General features: G+C 36.6%; 1 protein-coding gene across 5 annotated transcripts in view; it reads left to right on the top strand.

The window, feature by feature from the left end:
• Positions 1-20731, top strand: part of LOC128219001 (beta-arrestin-1-like) — a 99941-nt gene that overhangs the window by 28347 nt on the left and 50863 nt on the right. For 2 of the 5 annotated variants that reach the window (XM_052926799.1, XM_052926796.1), the window contains exons 1-2: positions 14308-14662; positions 15480-15785. The exons of 1 other annotated variant lie outside the window; for it this stretch is intronic. In XM_052926799.1, the coding sequence (XP_052782759.1) occupies positions 15718-15785 (68 nt within the window). In that variant the 5' untranslated portion in view covers positions 14308-14662; positions 15480-15717. Of the gene's footprint in view, positions 1-14307; positions 14663-14800; positions 15098-15479; positions 15786-20731 lie in introns of those variants that run through there. 2 more of the 5 variants (XM_052926798.1, XM_052926797.1) reach the window with 2 other exon arrangements.

Genomic DNA, 20731 nt, shown 5'->3' with positions numbered 1-20731 from the left:
TTTTGTTAAATGGTTTGTTTGTCAAAGTGTTTAACAATCTAAACTCTCAATCAAACTCTAGTAGTAATAAAAGACCGAAGGCAGGGCTATGCAAGCGGCGTAGACTGCGCCATGTTTCATTTAATATTGTGAATAAATAGAAAAATTATCTTTGTTTAAAGTCTTCATTTGAAGTTAAATATTGCCTTCCGACGTAGCATTTATGACATAATTTATCACATAGTATACACACACTGCTAAACTTAAAAGCCTATATAATTAAACCAACCTATTCTTAAATAGCAACATGTCTTTTTTAGTAGATGTGCGAACCATTATAGACATATTGCAGTGGAACAATTTCCTGATTCTGGGATATGTTAAAGCCATTGCTTAAAACTTATAGCTGTTATGTCTCTGCAAATTGTGATATTGTTCACAGTTCCGTTGACAGTACACTAACATATGGACGTCATTATTATAAACATCAATACCCTTGTGCATTCGGAACTCCCTGTCCTCAGCCATTTTCTATTGAAAAAAACCTTGGATGTATGAATTAAGGTATCTCAGTAGAAGTTGTTTGTTAAATTTTTAGGAATGGTATTAATTAGTTTTAGTGTTTAAAATCGATTGCCAGTGAAGAGCATTAATTATTGCATAAAAAAAACTAAGATTTCCAAGAGTAAAGTAATTAAGTTAAAATGCTTAATTGAAATTACTACAAGATTTACTAGCAGCATAGTTAAATGTAATGATTTCTGACATTATTAACCATCCGTATACATCTGAGGTTATTTTCAATGGAAAATGGTCAATGTGATACATATGGTTAAAACGATCTGTTGACAGAACACATACAGATGTCATTATTATAAACTAAAACCTGAGTGTTTCCAAACTGTTACAGAACGCTATAATTTTGTTCAGAACAAATAACATTACTTAATTGGCACACATACATGTACTTCTGATAATGAATTTGATAATGGCCTGCATCGTATGCTTAAGGACATTTACAGTTGGTATTTATGATGTAAGCCAAAATAATTATTTTCATAATTTTCTTACTAAATTTAGAAAATTACTGCCATCATGTTTTCATAATTACAAGGTAATGAAATTCAAATGTAAGTCCTTTTTTTTTTTAAATGCCATGTGTTAAGTTTAAGCTAAAGATTTATGCCAGGGTGTGGCACTCCTGTCCTTTTTTGGTTGCAGGCTTCTTCCCTCCTTATACATGTATAATTAAGTTGTTCTTTTGTTCAGTTGTCAAAATTAACACAAGCCCACAAGCCCTGTACTGGTAAAATGTCTTCTGGGCTTGCTCAAATACGTTGGGCTTGTTTAAAAAGTCTAATTTGGATGACTCTTTGTTTTTATTAAAACTAATGTGGAATAAATATAGATTTATACAATTTATTGACATTAGCATTTGAGACCTAATTCGATTAAACACAATTCTTTACATTTTCTGTGAAATTCATGTTCAAGTTTTTTATAGCTCGACACAAAAATTGTGCCCTTTTCTGCCTTATAAGTGCCCCCGTCTCCCGGTCTTCATCAGCACCCTGTTCTCGACTTTAAAACAAGCAATTCAATGATTTTATCAATGATTTCTCTAATTTCTTTCTAGTAGTACTAGGTTGATTTAGAATTTTATACATGAACAAACTGCACAAGTTTGTAACTGGCATTTAATGTGATTTTTCTAAGATTATTTTTGGTTGTCTGAGACAGTACTAAAGTGATGTTGACATTTCCTTGCCAAGAAAATCTCACCAATGGATATTGTTGACATTTAAGTTTACGTATGTGGCTGGTATTTCTGACCTAATGGCTCAAGTTATGTACAGAAATTTTTGTAACCTTTCTACCTATATAAAGGCTGAATATTCTTATAATGCTCTGCAATTGTGTGAAAAATGAGATCTTTACAATGTCTATAACTGTGCTCGTAGAAAAAATGCTCTTTTTCTTGGTAATATCAGAATGACGTCTTAAAATACTTCAATTTTCAAAATCTCCTGTAACAAAGTGTTATCTACACTACTTTTTCAATGAAAATTGAAACTTAAGAACCGATTGTCTCGAGAGTGATAGAACATCATAAGAATTATAAAGACGACAACATTTGTCATAATATCAAAAAGAACAGATTGTCTCAAAAGTGAAGAACATTGTAAGGATGAAAAAGAATATAAAATTTCTCAATGTATCACAAACAAATCATTTGTCAGTTTGAATTGAATAACAACAGTTTTGCAAACCCTTTCTTTGGTGAAACATGTCTGGAAATTGCCACGTTAAAGAGCAATGCCATGTTGAAATAAAATTATTGGTGCCTTCTGTTTGATTTCATCGATACTAAGCTACGCGTGCAAGACATTACTTTGTGAACATTAAATTCCCATTGGTGCACTTTGTAAATTTCTCTCCTTTCAGACAGATTTATCTAGATTACCAAATACTTTTTTGTGGAACTGTCAGAAAGCAATTCCAGAAGTAACGTTCCCTGTTTGTTCATCGAGGGATGTGCAATGATTGATTTTTTTTTTCCATTACTGTATTCTTCACTTTTGCCCCCTCCCACCCCATGTAACGTTCACAACGAGACAAAACTGATGAAAGACCATCACATGCTAGGGCTCCCTCATGTCACTAATGTGGGCGTATTATTCAAAAGACTTCAAGGGGTAAGAATGGTCAAGTGGTATAGATGTCCGCCTCTCACCCAATAGGTCGTGGGTTCGATCCCCACTAGAAGTACTTTCTCATCGCCTCTCAAAAGGAACACACTACTGGTTTCTGCCAAGAAAACAGACCCGAGAATGATTCTATATAAAAGCTTTCGTCATGAACCAGCTAAAATAGAATAAGTATATACTAAATATTCAGGTATGCCTTTGTCTTTTAGCGGTAAATTGTTGTCCGATATATTCCTACTGTTGTGTTGATTCTTCCTGTAATAAGTCCTCGTGTACGAGCTCCGTTTCAAATCCCATCGATATTTCCATTTCGTTTGTTTCCATTACAATTCCGCCTGACGCGACCCCAAGCCCCATGTTCAGTGCAGTGGGCTTCTTTTCGTTGGGCTTTTGCCCGCTTGTTGAACTTGCACAACCCATGTTTTTTCAGAGTTGCACAAAGGATGTTGATGAAGTTTTCTAGGTTTATCGTTCAAATTTAAGTAATATTTATCACAAATTATGAAGTAGCAGATTTCTTGAAAAAAAGGAACACTACCACAGTTTTGTGATTGGCGGCATAGGAAGCCACCAAGTATATGTTGTATTTCCTTGTATAAATGTATTGTTTTAATTATTAACTTATAGGTGTCTTCGAATGTCTTGAAATTGCCAAAATTTGATTCCACACATATTATCCTGGCCTTTTATTACATGCATGTGTCACTTAATATTGGTTTCTCCTTTTTCGCCAGACCTGAAAAATATGATGTGTATCATTAGATCATATGTTCATATTAGTCATATAAAATTTATTTTTAAGCTGTTTATCCAAAATTTAAAGTAAAAAAAATGAGCTCGTTGGCAGATTTTAATATTTTATTGTTATGCACTTATCAGAGAGTAGGCTTTCGTTTTTCGACAACTTCTAGGCAGGGCTAACAAACTTGACAAATAAAAATGTGGTGGTATGGGTTTGGCATGGTGGGGAAGGGTCTACAAGGATGTGTATCGATTTTTTTAACTAGAATGAGGTTGTTGTTGGGCAGGCTGGCGGGCGGGCGGGCGGGCGGGCAATCGATTCAGACGGGCGATTGTCAAACATTGGTTTCTGTTCAATAACTTCAGTTAGCATTGATAGATATTGATGAAACTTGATGTGTAGGTAGCTTATGGGAAGAGCTAGCTTGGGATTGCTTTTGAGGGGGGGGGGGTGGAGCTAAGGTCAAGGTCACTGTTACTAAAAATAGAAAAATGGTTTCTGCCCAATAACTTTAGTTAGGATTGATAGATATTGACGCAATTTTGTGTGTAGTTATTAGTAGCTTATGTGAAGAGCATGCTTGGAATTTCTTTTGAGGGGGGTGGGGTCAAGGTCACTGTTACTAAAAATAGAAAAATGGTTTCTGCCCAATAACTTTAGTTAGCATTGATAGATATTGATAAAACTTAGAGCAAAGGTAGCTTATGTGAAGAGCTAGCTTGGGAGGTGGGGTCAAGGTCACTGTTCCTAAAAATAGAAAAATGTTTTTCTGCCCAAAAACTTAGTTAGAATTGATGGATAGTGATGAATCTTAGTGTGAATATAGCTTATATGAAGCTGCAGATTGAACTTGCTCATACAACAAATTAATTGGCTATAATTTCTGATTGCCCATAACAAAAACCTAGTTTCGTCGCATTGCGGTACTTCTAGTGTTTTTTTTTAAATTAAACAAATTTATATGCATCAATAAAGTGAATGAAAATAATGATATCTAATAAAACATATGAGACCAACCACCTTCTGCAGAGCCAGATTTTTTTCTTTAATTTCTGCTGGCTGAAACAGAACATTTAAGAGAATTTTAAACTTTCTTTAAGACATATTCGTAATTTCATAGAACTGACATGTTAGCCTTGACGGTGTTAAAATAGATAATGGAGTTATGTGTTTGGGGGTTTGTTTGAGAGATTATTGTTGGAATAATCGAGACATTTTGTGCTTGCAAAATTAATGTTTTTTTTCTTTGATCAGATTTTTTCTGACACTAATTTTTTTGTAAGAGTACAAGAACTTTTAGAAATTAATAAAAAATAAATGCTTTGTTAAAAGTTTACCATGGCATGTGTAGTTTTAAAATTCAAGGTCATTTAAAGTTTGAACCCAGTGGTTCGTGATGTGAAAAATAGAATAGAGCTCCTGCATTCTCCAGAGTCATGGCTTTCATGACTTTATGGATTGTTAATAATTCATGAACCAGTCTAATTAAATGCAAAAAAATAAAAGGCATGTTTGGCCCTCGGCAATTTACTTCTCGTTCACCTAGTTGATAGAGAGTTCAGTATTTCTATCATGCCTTTTTTCATATAATGTGGATCTGAATTTTTTTTTACTTAATTAACATCTGTGGCATGCCAATGTACGTCATCAAATCATCATCAATATGCTAATTGTAATTAAGATAATATATGCTCCATTGTTGAAACTGATGCTTGTAACCTCGTTGGGTCATCTGAGATGAATTCTCATTAACGATTGTATTGTACGATCAATTTTGTGAATCAATACTTCGGTCTAGTAGTATATCTATTTTGTAAATAAGTTTGAATATATTTATAATTGTTTTTTTTAAAGATACACTCTTACTCCTAAATAAGATTTACCACAATAAATAATTTTCTTTTAATATTCCAAAAAGGATGAATAAATGTCGAAAACAATGGTTCTTATGACGGATATTGAGTTTAATTTGAAAGAAATGAGCTTTAAAAGGCATGGTATTTCTACCTTATGAGACTGTAGTAGACCTGTGACAGTAAAACTTTTAACATTCAACAATCAATTAATGGTTTTTGCATTTTCTGCTATTATTTACACGGTTTCAATCATCTTGTTATCAGTAATTTATATTTTCCATAAATGTATCATTTAGTAAGAAGTTATAGGTTTATCACTTAAAATTTATGTTTGTTATACATGTGTATGTATTGATTTTGAATAAGAGTGTCACTTTAAATAATAGTCTCTGATGCGTCTTTGGATTTTAAAGGGAAAGAACTAGCACACTGATATATTGTCAGTGTTGATTGAGTTGCTTCCCTTACAATATTTGTCTTACACTTTCTGTCATCATTTGTTATTTGAAAGTTATTAGGTCAGTATGTATTGAGTGATCAAGCTGTCGGTGATGAAAGGATGCTTCGATCTGTCCCTGTCATATTACTGTTGTAATTTGACAGCTGGGGATACACCTCACATGGTGTTTATGTTTATGTTGACATGCCCTTGTGAAAATAATATTTATGATACAATATGATGTAGCTGCATAGTGAAGGAAAACCAATGTTTTGATAAAGAAAATGTTTTCTTTCTATTTTTTTTTTAAAGTCCTTAAATAAAAGTGCATTTTACAAACCATGAAAAACCCCTTTAACAAAATACTCATTTTCTTTTCGTACGAGTTGGCCATAATTTGTGGAATAAACTTAATGAATTTAATTGACATTATATTGTATGCATTTTAATTTTCTGGTGTAAGGCTCTTCACCTGACAATTTAAGTACCCAAAAAATATTTTTAAGTATGATTTAATATACTGCCTAAATTCGCTTAGAACTGCTATTTGAAAATTTATCCAGCATAATATCTGTTTTCTCACGTATATTATAAAATTTTCAACCAGGTAAATTCTTCACATATCTTATTAAAGTTTAACAATCAAGATGATGTTGTTGTTTTTTATGTTTCATCGTTGTGATATACAGGGTGAGAAATCATGTCAGACCTCCTTTGATGTTCCGTGATTTCTCACCCTGATATAAGCTATTTTATGGAACAAAAAATGGTCGAATAGGTGTGGAAAGAAGGTTTGTCAAAAAAAAATTCGCTAATTTATGACTGAGAGTCCACAGTATGTTACACAGCTAATATTGCATGGTTCGTACATAATGTTCAACTTTCATTATTGGCTTAATTTCTGGGCGGAACTCTGGAACTCCAGCATGAACCAGATGTCTTTGATTTTCTTGGAAGAGAACTCTGGCTTGAACCCATTGTACTTGAATTTCTTGGAACCGATATTTTTTAGCAGCTCGTTAAATAGGGAGTAACGAAATAAGATATTATTTTCTTAAACTGTGGTTCAGATTGTTAAAACAAGCCTCGCCCGAAATTTTTAAAGCTCGATCTTGCTGATGAATATTTCATGAAAGGAATATTTCTTCAAGAATATAAGTATTATCGTATTCAAATAATTAATATTAATTAATTAATAATAAATTAAATTAAGATTTTCTGAGTTATATGTTTACTTACAATGCGGGTTTGTTGTTACAATATTATAAGATTATAATAAAGGCATTATAATGTTAATGCAGGACTTTGAGTTCAATAATGAATTAAATACAGTTTGAAATAGTTAAGTTGTAAAAAGTTGGTTTCATTTGTTGGAGTTTAGAAGTTTGATTTTACATCTCCGAACTGCCAATCATGCCAAAGACTAAACAACCTTTTAATGCATGCACCTATCAAAAGGATTGGGTTAGCTCTGGCACGCACTGGGGATTCACATTCAAACTGCAGATTTTGTTGGCTAAATCTGATATCAGGAGGAGAGATATCTGCCAATTTTCCCATGGTGTCAGGGATGTTCCAGGCAACGAAAAATAATTAAAAAAAAACAAATCTTAGAAAGTTTACTCACATTTTAAACACTCTGTCTATTACATTTGATCATTCTACGTGGAATATTATCAACTTGTCCCTAATTAAGTTAAGCTATATCTTGGACAAAATCCTTGGGCGGCAAATAATGAACTGCTACATGTTAATTTGGGCGTATTACCAAACAAATGTTTACTAGCAGTGTTTTCCTTCATATATCTCATGTCAGCGATTCAGGGCCATCATGGGCCTCTTGTTTAAATTTTAAGCGCACAATTCCCATTGTTTGACATGGATTGTTCTTTGGATGCAATAGATCAAGGTAAATAATGTCGGTATATGTATAGTACCTTAACAAAATAACATGAATAGTTCATGCCAAAATACCATTTTCCATATAGACATATAGTGGTAACTAGCCCTGTCCCTGGCAGCCATGATTTTTTGTGAATCAACATGCATTTGACAGAGGGTCATCTTAGGAACCTATACGTGAAATTGTTTTGAAATCGGACCATGATAATGATGGCATAGAGGTATTAGAAAACGTGTGTAATTTCTTTTATCTCGTGACCAACGTCACACTTATGTTGTGGTCATGATCGACTAACTACCTTATGGTCACGACTTATGCCCAGTCACATATCTCCACCAAGTCTGTACAATTTATAAACTGCGGTACGATTCTACCAATTTTTAAAATCCGCACGGCCTCAGTGTAACAAGTATAAACTAGTTTGGTGATCTGAAAATTTCTCATATTAAGCAAGTCAATTTAGGAAAAGTAGATCTACGTATGGATTTTGCAAAATTTCGACTGAAAACCTCCTACTTTCAAGCTCATAGCATGGATGTGACAAGGGTATTAGAGATAGTTAAGTAAAGGGAAGAAGATAGTTATTACCACGACAAACACTGGAACAAGTTCAGTGTGTGTATACCACGTGATAAATTACATCATAGCTACATCTGAAAATCATTGCTAAAATGAAGTCTTAAATCAAAGATAACTGTTTCCAAAATAATGTTTTGACAGTGCTCGTCAGACGGCCGTATTGTGAAAAGGCTTGTCGAAGTGTTTTAAGAAACTAACCTCTCAATCAAACTCTGGTAAAAGACTGAAGACGGGGCTCCGTAAAAGGCGTAAACTGTGCTATGTTACATTTAAAATGGTGTAGATATAGTGAAGTTATCTTTGTTTAAAGTCTTCATTCGAAGCAATATATTGCCTTCTGACGTAGCATATATGATGTTATTTATCGCATGGTATACACACACTAAAGTTTAAGTAAGTTGTGGCAACAAGATAAAAAAAAATTCACACATATGACCTCCATGCTAGCATAGTTAAGCCTTGTTCGTTTAATGTTGTTGTTCTTTTGTAAAATCTAATACCAAAAATGTAAATGTTATTACCTCCATATCCATTAGAACATAAAAGTCTCATAAAACCTCATGTGAAATGCTGGCATAAAATTGTATTTGCCTGGAGCTTAACAGATTGTGGTAGTTGTAAGTGTGTGTTAATATAGGGATCACAGATTTAGCGAAGAATCACCCCAGTATATTTTTGGATGTGAACAACGTCTTTGCACTTTAGTAGAAATAAGTATGGTGGCAAAAAAGGGACATGTTTAACATTTGATTTATCACTTGGCCACTCTTGGTTTTATCTGAGTCGCGGCCATTACATACTTCAAATATAATTAATTCATGGGAACTTAGAGCTGCATTCTCACAGATTGACCATTTTGAAAACTTGTTTTTATTTTTTGTCTTGGAATGTCAGTCTTTTTTGTGCATAATTGTCTCTATAACCAGTGATATAAGACTGTTGACTTAAAGATTACATTGCAATTTTTCATCTTTACGCTCAAACAGTGGTGTTTTATGGCTAAAAACACATAATTTCTTTGTTTGAACTACAGTTACCTTGTATTCTATATCTAATGTAGTTTAGACTTATATTCGGAGTAAAGAAAGTTCAATCCAAAGCAGTTTTTGTGTTATATCTCTTTTAGAGATTGTAACTTTATTATTTAAGAAAATATATTTGTATCCTGTTGATTAGAATATTATTTTAATGCAGTTGATGTTTCAATATTATTTTCTTTAAAATAGAATAATTTTTGACTTATGACTATTTAGAAAAAGTAATTATGCTTTTTAGCTCCACTGGCCGAAGGCCATGGAGCTTATGTCGTCACAGATTGTCCGTCGTGAGTGCGTGCGTGCGTGCGTGTGTGCGTGCGTAAACTTTTACTTTAAACGACATCTCCTCTGAAACTGATAAGCGGATTTTGACAAAACTTCACAGGAATGTTCCTTTGGTGGTCCTTTACCAAAATTGCTCAAATGGTTCTGGTCCATTGCACAATATGGCCGCCAGAGCTAAAAATAGCAAAATCTTTAAACGACATCTCCTCTGAAACGGTTCGGCAGATTTTGATGAAACTTGACAGTAATGTTCCTTGGGTGGTCCTTTATTAAAATTGCTCAAATGGTTCTGGTCCATTGCTCAATATGGCCGCCACAGCTAAAAATAGCAAAATCTTTAAACGACATCTCCTCTGAAACGGATAGGCAGATTTTGATGAAACTTGACAGAATTGTTCCTTGGGTGGTCCTTAACCAAAATTGCTCAAATGGTTCCGGTCCGCTGCACAACATGGCTGCCACAGCTAAAAATAGCAAAATCTTTAAATGACATCTCCTCTGAAACGGATAGGCAGATTTTGATGAAACTTAACAGAAATGTTCCTTGGATGGTCCTTTATCAAATTTGCTTCAATGGTTTCGGTCCACTGCACAAGATGGCCCCCAGAAGTAAAAATAGAAAAACCTTTAAATGACTTCTCCTCAGAAACCGATGATCGTATTGCAATGAAACTTGACAGAAATGTTACTTGGGTAGTCCTCAACCAAAATAGCCCAAACAGTTCTGGTCTGCTGCACAACATGGGCACCAGAGCTAAGAATAGAAAAAAACGTTAAACTACATCTTCTCAGAAACCGATTATCAGATTTTGATGAAACTTTACATAAATGTTCATCGGGATGCCCTTTAACCAAAATTGCCCAAATGGTTCCGGTCCGCTGCACAACATGGCTGCGAGAGTTAAAAATAGAAAAACCTTTAAGGACTTCTCATCCGCAGTCTTCACGAAAAACATTTTAACCTACTAGCCAGTTGGACTAGCATAATGGCATATTTTACTAGTCCGAATGACAATCTAGTAGTCCGACTATTTTGCCACATTATAAAACTGTATGCTTGAGGTAAATACCTATTTCAATTGAGCAGGTTGCAGTTTGAGTAAACATTTCTTTATTATGATGCTCATGCAGTGATAGGGAGTGACATCCTTCTGTTGGGAATAGTGCTCCTTGTTTTTCAGAACCTATGGGTACTATGTAAAAACAAAAGGCATCTTGCTTGAATAGACTGTAATAATATCAACATGGTTAGAAAAGAAATGCCATGCTTTGATAGCTTTGATTACATTTTACTACTGAATTACCTCCCTTTAATAGAAAAAAAAATAATGTCTTAATTTTTCACGTATAGCATCTTTAAATGATTTTTAAACAATAATAATTTATGAGTAAACATATAAGCATAAAGTTCTCACAAAAAGATCAATTTAAAAACCTTACATTTATACATAGGAAAGTATATATAGACTGAACATTAATTTTCGTTTAAGTGACATTCTGAAAGTTTATGAAACAGCTATTTTTAGTAACTTAAATGGCCGAAAAGTGTAAGTGAAACACCAAGTCGATTCTATCTCGTCAGTTCTTGTTCAGGTTAGATATTTGCTTCATAATCTATTCAGATTAAATGTGAACCGATGATCAGATTTTGATGAAACTTGACAGAAATGTTCCTTGGGTGGTCATTAACCAAAATTTGTTAAATGGTTCCAGTCCACTGCACACCATGGCTGCCAGAGCTAAAAAATAAAAAAAACTTTATACGATTTGTCGTCGAAACCGATGACCTTTTTTCGATAAAACTTGACAGAAATGTTTGTTTGGTGCTCCTTTACTCAAATTGCCCAAATCATTTCGGTCCACTGCACAACATGGCAGCCAGAGCTATTAAAGTAAAAAAATTTTTTAAATAACTTCTCCTCAAAAATTGATGATTGTATTTCTATGAAACTTGATGAAAATGTTCGTTAGGTGGTCTTTGCTTGAACCTTTTGGCCAGTGGAGCACAGGCACTGATGTGCCTCTTGTTTTAAAAACAATATTAGCTGATGTGATTAATTATCTACTTGCAGGACTTCGTTTATTATTGAATTAAAGCTGCACTCTCACAGATTGAATGTTTTGACAACTTTTTTTATTTTTTGTCTTGGTATGAGCCAGTTTATGCGAAAATCCATGGAAACCAGTTAAATAAGACTGCTGACAAAAATTCAGATCGCAGATTTTTATATTTACGGTCAAAATTGATGTTTTATGCATTTTTAGCTCTACTGGCCAAAGGCCAGAAGAGCTTATGTGATGGTAATGTGTACGTAGTATGTGCATCCGTGCGTCCGTGCGTCTGTAAACAATTGCTTGTGAACACGATACAGTCTTCAGTTTTGATTGTATCTCGATGAAACTTGTACAGTATCTAGGTATCCATAAGAGCTTGGTTCCTTTCGAAAACCAGCCAGATCCGCCCATGCATGCCTAGATTATGGCCCTTGATAGTATAAAAAAATGCTATTGTATAAACAATTGGTTGTGAACACGATACAGTCTTCATTTTTGATTGTATCACGATGGAACTTGTACAGTATTTAGATATCCATTAGAGCTCTGTTCCTTTCGAAAACCAGCCAGATCTGCCCATGCATGCCTAGATTATGGCCCTTGATAGTATAAAAAAATGCTATTGTGTAAACAATTGGTTGTGAACACTGATACAGTCTTCATTTTTGATTGTATCTCGATGAAGCTTGTACAGTATTTAGATATCCATTAGAGCTTGGTTCCTTTCGAAAACCAGCTAGATCCGACCATGCATGCCTAGATTATGACCCTTGATAGTATAAAAAAATGCTATTGTATAAACACTAGCTTGTGAACACGATACAGTCTTCAGTTTTGATTGTATCTCGATGAAGCTTGTACAGTATTTAGATATCCATTAGAGCTTGGTTCCTTTCGAAAACCAGCTAGATCTGACCATGCATGTCTAGATAAAAATGGGTCTTGAAAGTATTAAAAAATCAGTTCGTCTGTAAACAATTGCTTGTGAACATGATACAGTCTTCAGTTTTGATTGTATCTCGATGAAACTTGTACAGTATTTATATATCCATTAGAACTCGGTTCCTTTTGAAAACCAGCCAGATCTGCCCATGTATGCCTGGATTATGGGTCTTGAAAGTATAAAAAATGCTATCTTAAGCTAAGTCTATTTTTAGCCAAGTCTACATGAGCGAAGTCTATTTTTAGCCAAGTTTACGTGTAAAGTCACAATTGCTTGTGAAGGTTTGTTCAAATTATGCTCCTTGGGTCATTACTATATTTGTTGTGGAGCATTATATGATGCAATTGAAAACATTTGAAATAATGCCCCTTGGGCAAAAGCTGGCCCCACCCCTTTTGACTTACTTATTAATTTTTAAAGCTACAGTAATGAAATTTTGACCATGTGAACAGTTTTGCAAACAAGCATTAATGTTGTCCTTGGATGTCCTTGACTTTGACCGACTTTTTATGCCCCCACAAAGTGGCGGCATATAGGGTTGCCCTTGTCCGTACGTACGTCTGTACATACGTACGTCCCGAAGATTGTTTCCGATCTAATTCTTGAAAACTGTTTGTCCAATCCTCACCAAACTTTAAACACATGTTTGTGACCATAATATCTTGATCAAGTTCGATAGTCATGGAAATCGCTTTAGTCATTTAGGAGTTACGGCCCTTTTTTGCCAAAAATACTTCAAAAATATATGTTTCCAATCTAATTCTTGAAAAGTATGTGTCCAATCCTCACCAAACTTTACATACATGATTGTGACCATAATATCTTGATCAAGTTCGATAGCCATGGAAATCGCTTTTGTCATTTAGGAGTTACGGCCCTTTATTTGCAAAAAAAGACTTGAGATTATCCTGAATAATCATTATGGCTTATTTTCTGTGACAAAAAATGGAAGTGGGGGCATCCGTGTCCTATGGACACATTTCTAGTTATTTTTAAAGCTACAGAAATGAAATTTTGACAATGAGTACAGTTTTGAAAGCAAATATTTTTTACCCTCAGATGACCTTTACTTGGCACATATTAAAATAGTTCATGCAACTAATCTGCTTACAACACTTCCTGTCCTCAGATGTTGAACGTGCAGCGTTTTCAACTAACCCAAACACTAAAAGTGAACTATATATTTGTTGCCTATTACTCAAACGTACATGCTCTGGATTGAAAATGCCCACAAGAGCCATGCCAGTAGAGCATAGGCCCTTTTTGGGCCTCTTGTTTTAAAACTGTTAGTAATTTACAGTTTTGGCCATAAAAAATTAACTTTCAAACGGAAGTAGGACAATCTATGATCCGATTTTTTGTCAGCAATCTTATAGCATTGGTTTGCAGATATTTACGCAAAAATTTGCTCTTTCCGAGACAAAAAATAAAAAAGTCGTAAAAATGGCATATCTGTGAGAGTGCAGCTTTAAAGTTTAAGGACAAAAGTGGAATTGAAACTTTAACCTTAATTGCAAGTGGCACTAATGTTCTTCCATAATATTGGACTCAGCTGTGATCTGAACTTCTGATAAAGTGCTTGTTGTAAAACTGAAAAATACCCCCAAAATTGATCTGGCAGTGGTGCTTATGCACTTCCATAGTGCACAAAATAGTTGTTTTCTAGAACTGGAGGCATAAATAACATTATAGTAAAGTACACTAGTAATAAAACAGCTTGCTTTCATGAGGAGCAAAACAATATGTGCATAATCGTTACAGGTAAGCTGTCATGAGAAAGCAAGCAACATCGTTTATCAAATATAGGACAATATAACATGTTTTATGACAGAAGTCGTGTTTGTATGTGTAGACTTCAACATACCTGCTCCAAACCAATGTGAGGAAAATTTCATCCAAGTGTCATAGTTGTATGGATGTTAATTGCTTTGTGAAGATGTATTGTTTTAGACTTGAGCTATTTTTCGACTTCATGGACTGTTGGAAATAAAATTGACAGAATCTGATGGATTTCACTGCTAAAAATTACTGGGATGAGAGCGGGATTTATGCATCTTTAAATGGATACTGCGTTTTGAAACCTCTGAGAAAGCAGGAATTTTATAAAGTGGAAATTGGAAATAAATTTAATTGAAAGTATTTTAACCACTGTATTTCCTTGTTTCTTTTAAATTTAAGTGCTTCGATGGATATAAATATAAAATGTGGTTTTAATATCTTAGTTTATTTAAATCTCTCTCTAAATTGAACTTTTCAAAGAGTCATGATCGATCAGGTTTCAAATATTAAATAACATTTTTTTTAAATATTTTCTATCTATGGTCACAAGTTACAAATAAGGAAAATCATGAAAAATTTCAAATTTTCAGATATAGAAAACTAGCCTCTATTTCAGGAAATATTTGATGTCAAGTATTCCTATTGTGTCAATATTCTTTATTAGAGCGCAAATTATATACTTTGTAAATTATACATAATGATTATAAGCAGTTAAATATATGTGGTATCATGACTTCGTGAAAATAGAAACTATGACGTAGAATGAGAACCTATATAGGCTCCAGGGTCATGGTAATGAAGCTAATTTCAGATATCTGAGAACTTTATTCTAAAGTTCTTCTTTTATCAAATATTCTTGGAATTTTAGTGTCATTAATTTACTACATTAGGCTAAAGCTATTTTAGTTTTTTTTCTATGTATCTATATACATATATGTATGTAATGAAACTTCTGATATAGATTCGTTTACTTCTTGGCTGAGTAATTATATAGTTTTACTATAATGTTTTTTAACAGCAATGATATTTATAGTATTGTTTAAAAAATCTCAATAAAAGATAACAGTTTTTCTTTGAACCAACCAGACGAGTCTTCAATTTAAAAAATTCTGAAATTTTAGGCCATTGAGATAGTCTGCAGTGTTTTAATTTTGAATTGGCAATTTTTTAATAGCAATAAATTGATATCTGACCTAGAGAAGAATCAGTGTAATGTAACCTAAGTGAATATGACTGTGTGAAATGAGGTCTCAAATAAAAAAATTGTGGTGCGGCAATTGTATTGGCAATTTCGTGATACAAAGACACTGAAATCTGGATATGGTATATTATCAGTGACATGTGACCCTTTGTGCCATCCATGAGCTCCCAAATAATAGTGTAATGTAGCCGGAGTGAGTCATGCATGTCCAATGCCCCAGAAGTGGAAACTAACGCGGGGAGATCCAGCAGGCACCTGGACATCAGTGAATGCTGTCAGGTGATATTATTTGCTTGTTTGCAATATTTCTGGACAGTCTGTTTTTTTGTACAAAAAAGTTTTATTCAACATGTTTTTTTTAATTGTTTCGCTCAAAACTTTATACAGCCTTGTGCCTTGGTATGCAAAACCGAGGTAATAACTCAAATAACATTCTATATTTATTTACATCTTGGTACACTTGATGCCAGCCACAATTCGCAAATGTTTAGCAAGGTCCATATCTCTAGCTTTGATAATAGTCAACGAATGCCCTTTTTTTACTGCAACAAGAACAACAGACGGGCAGCTAGTGTCGTTTTTGTACTGAGGCGCTTTTTTAAGCTCATCTGTATTCAATAAAAAAAAGGTTTGTCGTAGCCTTGAGGCTATAATCATGCAATCCTCACGCCTATAGTCGTAAATGATGTCCATAACTTGAAAACTTTTCAAGATAACATGAAATTTGGTACATGTGTTCTCTGTGACAACATGCACATGTATATAAACTCTTGTTACCCTTGCTGATATATTTGTAAAGTAATGCCAACTAGTCTTACAAGAAAAAAAGAGAAGATTTGGTATTTTAGGTACTCTTGTTTAACCTTCATACAATTAAACAATTTTGTCTGCTGTATGAAATGTTCGGTAATCCTGCAAGTTTCAGAAGCTAGAAACAATCTATCATTGCTTTTATGCACTAGTTTATAATAAGTGTTTCCAATAAACAAAAACATTCATTGCACCCCATACTTCTGTTTTCAGCTTTAACCACTCAATTGCTTATTACTCAGGTTTTATGTCAGAAAGCAGCATGGAATGTAACAATTATGCAACATTTCTTGGCCTGAATTATTGAGCAGAAGTTTGGTAGAATTTCCTGATGAAACACCTGATTTTTGTTCCACTATGGTATATCCAAATAAACTATGCACCTTAGGGTTTGCAGGCAAAGACAGGTTCTTCCTTGCCACTGTACTTGTGGTCTGCAGACAGGGAACGGTTTCCTTGTCGCACATTTCATTGCCACTGTACTTGTGATCTGCAGACAGGGAACAGTTTCCTTGTCGCACATTTCATTGCCACTGTACTTGTGGTCTGCAGACAGGGCACAGTTTCCTTGTCGCACATTTCATTGCCACTGTACTTGTGGTCTGCAGACAGGGAACAGTTTCCTTGTCGCACATTTCATTGCCACTGTACTTGTGGTCTGCAGACAGGGCACAGTTTCCTTGTAGCACATTTCATTGCCACTGTACTTGTGGTCTGCAGACAGGGCACAGTTTCCTTGTCGCACATTTCATTGCCACTGTACTTGTGGTCTGCAGACAGGGCACAGTTTCCTTGTCCCACATTTCATTGCCACTGTACTTGTGGTCTGCAGACAGGGAACAGTTTCCTTGTCCCACATTTCATTGCCACTGTACTGTGATCTGCAGACAGGGCACAGTTTCCTTGTCGCACATTTCATTGCCACTGTACTTGTGGTCTGCAGACAGGGCACAGTTTCCTTGTCGCACATTTCATTGCCACTGTACTGTGGTCTGCAGACAGGGAACAGTTTCCTTGTCGCACATTTCATTGCCACTGTACTGTGGTCTGCAGACAGGGCACAGTTTCCTTGTCGCACATTTCATTGCCACTGTACTTGTGGTCTGCAGACAGGGCACAGTTTCCTTGTCGCACATTTCATTGCCACTGTACTGTGGTCTGCAGACAGGGCACAGTTTCCTTGTCGCACATTTCATTGCCACTGTACTGTGGTCTGCAGACAGGGCACAGTTTCCTTGTCGCACATTTCATTGCCACTGTACTGTGGTCTGCAGACAGGGAACAGTTTCCTTGTCGCACATTTCATTGCCACTGTACTGTGGTCTGCAGACAGGGAACAGTTTCCTTGTCGCACATTTCATTGCCACTGTACTTGTGATCTGCAGACAGGGCACAGTTTCCTTGTCGCACATTTCATTGCCACTGTACTTGTGATCTGCAGACAGGGAACAGTTTCCTTGTCGCACATTTCATTGCCACTGTACTTGTGGTCTGCAGACAGGGCACAGTTTCCTTGTCACACATTTCATTGCCACTGTACTTGTGGTCTGCAGACAGGGCACAGTTTCCTTGTCCCACATTTCATTGCCACTGTACTTGTGGTCTGCAGACAGGGCACAGTTTCCTTGTCGCACATTTCATTGCCACTGTACTTGTGGTCTGCAGACAGGGCACAGTTTCCTTGTCGCACATTTCATTGCCACTGTACTTGTGGTCTGCAGACAGGGCACAGTTTCCTTGTCGCACATTTCATTGCCACTGTACTTGTGGTCTGCAGACAGGGCACAGTTTCCTTGTCGCACATTTCATTGCCACTGTACTTGTGGTCTGCAGACAGGGCACAGTTTCCTTGTCCCACATTTCATTGCCACTGTACTGTGATCTGCAGACAGGGCACAGTTTCCTTGTCGCACATTTCATTGCCACTGTACTTGTGGTCTGCAGACAGGGAACAGTTTCCTTGTCGCACATTTCATTGCCACTGTACTTGTGGTCTGCAGACAGGGCACAGTTTCCTTGTCGCACATTTCATTGCCACTGTACTTGTGATCTGCAGACAGGGAACAGTTTCCTTGTCGCACATTTCATTGCCACTGTACTTGTGATCTGCAGACAGGGCACAGTTTCCTTGTCCCACATTTCATTGCCACTGTACTTGTGGTCTGCAGACAGGGAACAGTTTCCTTGTCGCACATTTCATTGCCACTGTACTTGTGGTCTGCAGACAGGGAACAGTTTCCTTGTCGCACATTTCATTGCCACTGTACTTGTGATCTGCAGACAGGGAACAGTTTCCTTGTCGCACATTTCATTGCCACTGTACTTGTGATCTGCAGACAGGGCACAGTTTCCTTGTCGCACATTTCATTGCCACTGTACTTGTGATCTGCAGACAGGGCACAGTTTCCTTGTAGCACATTTCATTGCCACTGTACTTGTGGTCTGCAGACAGGGCACAGTTTCCTTGTCGCACATTTCATTGCCACTGTACTTGTGATCTGCAGACAGGGCACAGTTTCCTTGTAGCACATTTCATTGCCACTGTACTTGTGATCTGCAGACAGGGCACAGTTTCCTTGTCGCACATTTCATTGCCACTGTACTTGTGATCTGCAGACAGGGCACAGTTTCCTTGTCGCACATTTCATTGCCACTGTACTTGTGGTCTGCAGACAGGGCACAGTTTCCTTGTCCCACATTTCATTGCCACTGTACTTGTGGTCTGCAGACAGGGCACAGTTTCCTTGTCCCACATTTCATTGCCACTGTACTGTGGTCTGCAGACAGGGAACAGTTTCCTTGTCCCATATTTCATTGCCACTGTACTTGTGGTCTGAAGACAGGGCACAGTTTCCTTGTCGCACATTTCATTGCCACTGTACTGTGGTCTGCAGACAGGGAACAGTTTCCTTGTCGCACATTTCATTGCCACTGTACTTGTGATCTGCAGACAGGGAACAGTTTCCTTGTCGCACATTTCATTGCCACTGTACTTGTGATCTGCAGACAGGGCACAGTTTCCTTGTCACACATTTCATTGCCACTGTACTTGTGGTCTGCAGACAGGGCACAGTTTCCTTGTCGCACATTTCATTGCCACTGTACTTGTGATCTGCAGACAGGGCACAGTTTCCTTGTCGCACATTTCATTGCCACTGTACTTGTGATCTGCAGACAGGGCACAGTTTCCTTGTCCCACATTTCATTGCCACTGTACTTGTGATCTGCAGACAGGGAACAGTTTCCTTGTCGCACATTTCATTGCCACTGTACTTGTGATCTGCAGACAGGGAACAGTTTCCTTGTCGCACATTTCATTGCCACTGTACTTGTGGTCTGCAGACAGGGCACAGTTTCCTTGTCGCACATTTCATTGCCACTGTACTTGTGGTCTGCAGACAGGGCACAGTTTCCTTGTCGCACATTTCATTGCCACTGTACTTGTGGTCTGCAGACAGGGCACAGTTTCCTTGTCGCACATTTCATTGCCACTGTACTTGTGATCTGCAGACAGGGCACAGTTTCCTTGTCACACATTTCATTGCCACTGTACTTGTGATCTGCAGACAGGGAACAGTTTCCTTGTCGCACATTTCATTGCCACTGTACTTGTGATCTGCAGACAGGGCACAGTTTCCTTGTCGCACATTTCATTGCCACTGTACTTGTGATCTGCAGACAGGGCACAGTTTCCTTGTCGCACATTTCATTGCCACTGTACTTGTGGTCTGCAGACAGGGAACAGTTTCCTTGTCGCACATTTCATTGCCACTGTACTTGTGATCTGCAGACAGGGAACAGTTTCCTTGTCGCACATTTCATTGCCACTGTACTTGTGATCTGCAGACAGGGAACAGTTTCCTTGTCGCACATTTCATTGCCACTGTACTTGTGATCTGCAGACAGGGAACAGTTTCCTTGTCGCACATTTCATTGCCACTGTACTTGTGATCTGCAGACAGGGAACAGTTTCCTTGTGGCACATTTCATTGCCACTGTACTTGTGATCTGCAGACAGGGAACTGTTTCCTTGTGGCACATTTCATTGCCACAGTACTGTGGTCTGCAGACAGGAAACAGTTTCCTTAACAATGCAGCACATTTAATTGCCACTGTACCTGGGGTCTGCAGACAGAGAACAGTTTCCTTTTAAATGTTGCACATTCAATTTCCACTGTACCTGGGGTCTGATTACAGGGAACAGATACCTTAAAAATGTGGCACATTTATTTGCCACTGTACCAGGTGTCTGCATACATGGAATAGTTTCCTTTTAAATGTGGCACATTTCATTGCCACTGTACATGGGGCCTGCAGACAGGAAATAGTTTTTAAATGTGGCAAAATCAATGTTCACTGTACTGAGGTATGCATACATGGAACAGTTTCCATAAAAATGTGGCACATTCCATTTC

Source organism: Mya arenaria, chromosome 15 (assembly GCF_026914265.1).
Source record: "Mya arenaria isolate MELC-2E11 chromosome 15, ASM2691426v1".
NCBI classification, from domain to species: Eukaryota; Metazoa; Mollusca; class Bivalvia; order Myida; family Myidae; genus Mya; species Mya arenaria.
Note: the sequence above shows the minus strand (reverse complement) of the source record. Positions and strands in the feature narration are given on the sequence as shown.